General features: G+C 46.5%; 1 protein-coding gene across 3 annotated transcripts; it reads left to right on the forward strand.

Annotated features, from left to right (window-relative positions):
• The first annotated feature begins 433 nt into the window (after positions 1-433).
• Positions 434-4,104, forward strand: HCAR (coenzyme F420 hydrogenase family / dehydrogenase, beta subunit family). 3 transcript variants are annotated; one of them, XM_048681517.2, is made up of 18 exons: positions 434-658; positions 734-915; positions 992-1,100; positions 1,204-1,288; positions 1,395-1,436; positions 1,581-1,659; positions 2,014-2,065; positions 2,144-2,206; positions 2,294-2,391; positions 2,603-2,638; positions 2,718-2,779; positions 2,884-2,911; positions 3,010-3,089; positions 3,179-3,248; positions 3,350-3,407; positions 3,507-3,571; positions 3,660-3,754; positions 3,884-4,104. In XM_048681517.2, exons 1-18 carry the CDS (start codon positions 562-564, stop codon positions 3,978-3,980), a joined length of 1,398 nt encoding a protein of 465 aa, XP_048537474.1. In that variant the 5' UTR covers positions 434-561; the 3' UTR covers positions 3,981-4,104. The 3 variants fall into 3 exon arrangements, 2 of the variants coding, with proteins under 2 accessions (XP_048537474.1, XP_048537482.1); XR_007287220.2 differs by lacking the exons at positions 3,350-3,407; positions 3,884-4,104 and having other exon boundaries at positions 3,445-3,571; XM_048681525.2 differs by lacking the exons at positions 3,350-3,407; positions 3,660-3,754; positions 3,884-4,104 and having other exon boundaries at positions 3,179-3,294; positions 3,445-3,568.
• The last annotated feature ends 2,613 nt before the right edge of the window (positions 4,105-6,717 follow it).

The following is a 6,717-nucleotide window of genomic DNA, read 5'->3' on the forward strand; positions in this document are numbered from 1 at the left end:
TGGCTATGCAGAGATGAAGGAGGAAACTACATGGGGAGCTCGACACTTGTTGTCGAAGGAGTTCATGACCCGGCCACCATAGAAGCAATAGCCTGCAGAGAGGCTCTCTCCCTTGCAGAGGACCTGGGCGTTCAGAATTTTGTTGTGGCTTCGGATTGCCAGCAAGTTGTCTCTGACATCAATGGAAGTGCACGGGGTGCATATGAAGCAATCATCACTGAAATAAACCTTAATGCAATTACTTTTCATTGTAATTTTTTTTCGAGAATCGTGTTGTTAATTATGAAGCACATAGTTTAGTCAAGTTTTCACTTTCTAGAGGTCCAGATCGTCACATTTGGTTAGATGTACCGCATTATCAAAGATGTATCCCACTTTATGTGGATTTTGCTTTATAAATAAACTTGGTTTTCCCTAAAAAAAAACTGCATTGTGTTTGTGTGGACGGAAACGTGCAAGCCCGCCCGCGACGAGTCCAGCCAGCCAGACGATCTTATCGTCGTCCACGAGCGGCTCCTGCCTCTCACAAGCCGCCCCTGCCCGCCCGGCCGGAGTAACGGCATGATCGCCATGGCCGCGCGCTGCTTCTTCCACTCCTCCCCTAAACCCTGCTTCTCCTTCACCCCACGGTGCTCATCTTCCTCCCCGCCAGCGCCAGGTTGGTTACCCGCCTAAATCCAGTCCATTCCTAGCAGTACATACAACCTGAATCGAATCGAACTGCTTTGGTTAGGGGGGAAGGGAAAGGGGAAGGCGCTGAGGGAGGACTGGCGCGAGAGATCCAAGCCCATCCCTCCCGGAGGCGTCTACCCGGCCAAGGACAAGTGCAGCCGCTGCGGCCTCTGCGACACCTACTACATCGCCCACGTCAACAACGCCTGCCCCTTCCTCGGGGACGGCATGTCCCGTGTCGAGGTACCTCCATGTTTTTCTTCTTTGCATTGCCATTGCTCTGCTACGGCCATTAACGCGTGGTTCGTGTTTCGCATAGGATCTGGAACCAGTGGTCCATGGGAGGGGCAGGAAGGACTCCATGGATGAAATGTACTACGGGGTGCACGAGCAGCTCCTGTATGCCAGGAAAACGGAACCTGTTCAAGGTTTCATTTACCGAGCTTCTCCATTCAATTCCATTTCATCCCACCATATGCATATGCAGTTACCTCTTGCCAGCTTGGTTTACCTCCATGTATACACATGTAGGAGCCCAGTGGACAGGAATAGTGACAACAATCGCAGTTGAGATGCTGAAATCAAATATGGTTGATGCTGTGGTTTGTGTACAAAGGCACCCAGACAAGAATCGGATACCACATCATCATCTTTCCTTGCAATAACTCAAGAACAACTCATGGACTTGACTAATGATGTTTATTTATTACCACAATCTGCAGTGATCCAGACGATAGGTTTGCCCCAAGGCCTGTTTTAGCCAGGTATAGTCGAATTGATCAATTGCCAGTTTCATCTGTTTTTTTTTGTGTGTGTAGCACTTGGAATTGGTCTATTATCAGTTTCATCATTCCCATTCTTTGATGTTATGGAAGTAAGATTCAGTATTTTTAACCATGCCCTGCTAGGACACCAGAAGAAGTCATTGCAGCCAGAGGTGTCAAGCCAACATTATCACCTAATCTCGATACACTAGCCTTAGTGGAGGTAAATCTGTCTTCTTCTTCATGCTATATACTTTGCCATTGTTTCTAGCTGCTGTATCTTGTGATCTTATCTCCCTTCTCAACCTATGAAAACAAATCGCTCATGATGACAGATATCTGAAGTAAAGAACATTGGATCTTTGAACATGAACTTGGACTTGTTTGTTCAGAGATTTTTCTATACCCCTATTCAAGGGACTGAAAATTTATGTCACCCAATTCCCTTTCCATTTCTGGAAGCACTTTAGGTGCTATCGCCAAAGACGTTACACTATGACATCATGATTGCTGCCTCATAAATCCTGTTTCTGATCAACTCTGTGAAAACTGGGAGTTTCATGATTTCCTTTGACAGGCAGCTGGTGTAAAGCGTCTTCTCTTTTGTGGTGTCGGTTGTCAAGTGCAAGGTATTATCATTCTTCTATTTCTACCATTGGCGGTTTATCATATCTCATAGTTATCCAACATGAAATTATTGGTCGCAGCTTTGAGATCTGTAGAGAAGTACCTTGGCTTGGAAAAGCTTTATGTGCTTGGCACAAACTGTGGTAAGTACTGATGATCTCCCGACTTCTGATTACTGTCTTGCATGTATATATATTGGAGCTTTGGCTTATGCTAGTGAACATTCCCAGTGGACAACGGCACTCGTGAAGGACTTGATAAATTTTTGAATGCTGCAAGCAGTGAACCAGAAACTGTTCTGCATTACGAATTTATGCAAGACTACAAGGTGACACTTAATTTGAAACAGTCTGCACTCTTTCTCCCATTTTGGAACAGTTTCATGCATGTAATACCATTTACTTCTACAATCAACAGTTCAACAATCATGTTTAGGATGCATTGAAAACATATGTATGGATCTAACTTGATAGTAATGGTTGTTTTCCTTTCCCGATTTCGATATGTGGCAGTGTTGTATAACTGTGAGTATACTGCAGGTTCACTTAAAGCATTTGGATGGGCATATAGAAGAGGTAAGTCACCCACCTGTTTGTAGTATTATACAAAACCGAGTCTGCCGAAACTGTCTCTTCATTGCCTACTTAAAAGCAGGTCCCTTATTTTTCCCTGCCAGCCAATGATTTGGTGGATGTCATTGCACCATCATGCTACAGGTATGCTATGCTCACTGCATAAATCCATTGCTTTAGTTTATCCATGAAAAGTCAGGCATCACTCTCAAATGTCAAACTAATAGTTTTACTTGTACCATCTTCAGCTGCTTTGACTACACAAATGGCTTGGCGGTGAGGTTCCTGTCGTATATAGTTCTTTTCTGTTTCTATTCCAACAGTTTTCTGCCCTTGCATATGGAAAACTAAAAGTGTCTGTTGCAAAAGTGCAGGATTTAGTGGTGGGCTATATGGGAGTACCGAAATATTCTGGCGTTTCTATGACTCAGCACCCTCAGTATATTACAGTCAGGTGAAGTGAGACAAATTTAACCAGCTAGCTGTTGTTGAGGAATCAAATTACTCAACAGTGGGTTGATTTTCTTTCTTTCTTGTCATAAGGAACGAGCGAGGGAGGGAGATGCTCAGCCTGATAGAGGGCCTCTTGGAGAGCACGCCAACAGTTAGCAGTGTACGCACCCACATCCATGCATACAAGTGCACTTGTGTACTGTGGGGTAGGATTCATTGTGTGATTTTTTTTTCGTGTCAACCGATGTTCGTCTTCTTCAGGGTGCTAGACAACCATTTGTGATGGAGACAGTGAAAGCTGACGATGCTGCGAAAATGGGTATTTATATGACTAAATGGTGTTCCTTATTTTGCAGCAATCAAACATTAGTTGCTTGGATCTGACTAAAATGTGATCCACCGGGGGTTGATTTTTCAGGAAAAGGCCCTGCTAACCCAGCTCCCATATTTGTGGGCAACATCATCGCCTTCCTGCTAAACCTGGTTAGTGAGTGAATGCTGCATTTTGGATGGACTCAATAATGAATATAGCATGCATGATGAACCAACCGTTCATGGATGGTTTGTGCAGATTGGGCCCAAGGGCCTGGAGTTTGGTCGCTACTCTCTGGATTACCACACGATAAGGAACTACCTGTATGTGAACCGGGCATGGGGAAGGGCAAGGTACATATCGCTCTCTATATTATATGCTCTCAACATACACTAATATTAATATATTTATATGTATGCTTGTAGCATATGTATGTTAGGACGATATAGATGAAGTGCTCATGAATGAATTTCATGTTGCAGAGCGGAGCAGCATATGCCATCATATGCCAAGAAAATCGTGGAGGCGTACAACAAGGACGGCCGCATCGACTCGATGCTTGAGCAGAATAAACAGTGAAGTGTATATTGTATCATACCTCCGCGTACGCATATGTAGCACACACGGCCACGCGATCCTTGTAGATAGTACTGTATTAGCAAGCAAAACAAATAGTGAATGCACAGCAGAAATATTTAGTTCAGACAGCGAGTGGCACTCGTTAGGGCTCAGGTTACTGATTTAGATCTTCCCCGACAGGCAGCAGGCTCAACGATCAACTCTCCAATGATGCAATAGAATTTGTACCATTAGTGTAAGACAATAGGTTTTGGGGGGAACCGGCACAACCGTCTAGGGGTGGCCTATCACACATATATATAATGAAGGGGTACAATGTTACACATATACGGGAACAATATAGTCTAACACCCTCCCTCAATCTTAGCCACTTTCTAAAGAATCTAGAAGGGTAAGATTGCGCCGACAAGCCTCGAACTGCGGTAGAGGCAATGGCTTGATGAAGATGTCTGCAAGTTGATCCTTGGAAGAGATGAACTTGATCTGTAGTTGCTTCTGAGATACACGTTCCCGTATAAAATGATAGTCAACTTTGATGTGTTTCGTTCGGACATGAAATACCGGGTTGGCAGACAGGTTTGTAGCACCGATGTTGTCACACCAAAGAATAGGAGACTGTGATTGAGATATACCCAATTCCTGAAGCAAAGACTGTATCCAGATAATTTCTGCAGTTGCATTAGCCACAGCCTTATACTCAGCTTCAGTACTGCTACGTGAAACAGTAGCTTGTTTCCGAGCACTCCAGGCGATCAAGGTAGAATCAAAGAACACACCATAGCCCTCCTTGGATCGCCTGTCATCCGGACTGCCAGCTCAGTCTGCATCAGAGTATGCCGAGACAATCCCAGAGGAGTTCGGTCCAATGTGCAAACCATAGGACAGCGTGAAGCGAATATAGTGCAAAATGTGCTTAACAGCAGACCAATGAGTGTCACGAGGTGCCTGGAGATACTGACACATTCTATTGACAGCAAAGGAAATATCTAGACGTGTGATCGTCAAGTACTGAAGCCCACCAACAATGCTCCTATATTGTGTTGCGTCAGCAGCAGTCAGAAGCTCACCATCCACAGTAGTGATCTTGTCAGTGGTAGACATAGGTGTAGTCGTCGGTTTGCACTTAAGCATCCCAGCCCGCTGCAGCAAATCCAAGGAGTACTTCTTCTGCATCATAACAAGACCATCAGAACCGGAAGTGACTTCCACGCCAAGGAAGTAGTGAAGCTTCCCAAGGACTTTGACAGCAAAATCAGCACCAAGAGACCGAACAAGAGCAGTTGCAGCCGACGGAGAGGAACTGACAAGTATAATATCATCCACATAGACCAGGAGATACATAGTGACTTCAGGCCGTTGTAGAAGAAATAATGAAGAGTCAGCAACCGATGATGCAAAACCATGAGTACGAAGAGCTGTCGCAAGACGAGCATGCCAAGCACGAGGAGCCTGTTTCAGACCATAGAGTGCTTTGGTGAGACGACATAGGTAATCAGGATGATCAGGATCTAAAAAAACAGGAGGCTGCCGCATGTAAACCTCCTCCTCAAATACACCATGGAGGAAAGCATTCTGCACATCAAGCTGACGAAGAGACCACCCCAGAGTAACTGCAAGAGAGAGAAGAAGCCTGATGGTAGTGGGCTTAACCACTGGACTGAAGGTGTCTTCATAATCAAGACCATAGCGCTGCCGAAAACCTCGGGCAACCAGTCGTGCCTTGTAGCACTCAATAGACCCATCAGAATGCTTCTTCACTTTGAAAACCCATTTAGAGTCAATGACATCAACATGGGGTGGTGGCGGAACAAGAGTCCATGTCTTGTTATGAAGAAGAGCATGATACTCCTATTCCATGGCCTCTCTCCAATGAGGTATACTCAGGGCAGCTTGACACGTACGAGGCTCAGAGGTCAGGTCCGCACGAGCAGCAGCCAGGCATGCAGCCAACCAAGCAACAGTACCATCATTACACTTCTTGGGCTGAAAAATGCCACTGCGACTCCGCGTATGTGGTCGTCGAGGAACCGTGGGAGCCACAGGGGCCGGAGAGGGCTCAGTCGACATGAGACTGGGCGATGGCGACGGAGACGCCTCAGCCAGCAATGGAGACACCTCAGTCAGCATAGGTGTGAGCGAGCCTGAGCCAGGTGAGCTCGGCCCAGGCGAGGCTGGCGTGGCAGGCCGAGGTGGCGATGAAGCCGGCGTAGCAGGCCGTGAGGGCGAAACTAGCCCAGAGGCCAGGGGCGCCGAGGTAGGCGGCTGAGAGGCCAGGGGCGTCGAGGCGGACGACCCAGAGGCCAGAGGCGCCGAGGCACACGGCATCGCTGGGCGGTCGGCCAAACGTGCATGGGCACGATGACCGAGGCCATGCAGAGGCTCAGCACGATCGTCGTGAGCCACTGGTGAGACCAACGAAGAAGGCGACAGCGCCTCTAGAATCTCCAAACGAGCCCCACGTCCAGTGCCTGCACCATGGTTAGGCAACAATATAGGAGAATATGCAACATCATCAAATTGGTCAGAGGCAATAGAGGATGAATGCATGGATGGTGGTTCAGCGGTGGACACAGGAAGTTTGGCAAAGGGAAAAACATGCTCATCAAACATGACATCCCTGGATATATAGACACGATTAGTGGGAACATGAAGACATTTGTATCCTTTATGAAGAGAGCTATAGCCAAGAAAGACACACTTCTTGGAACGAAACTTAAGCTTGCGCTTGTTATATGGA

The sequence above is a fragment of the Triticum urartu genome, chromosome 1A, assembly GCF_056163025.1.
Source record: "Triticum urartu cultivar PI428250 chromosome 1A, HENAU_Tu73, whole genome shotgun sequence".
NCBI lineage: Eukaryota > Viridiplantae > Streptophyta > Magnoliopsida > Poales > Poaceae > Triticum > Triticum urartu.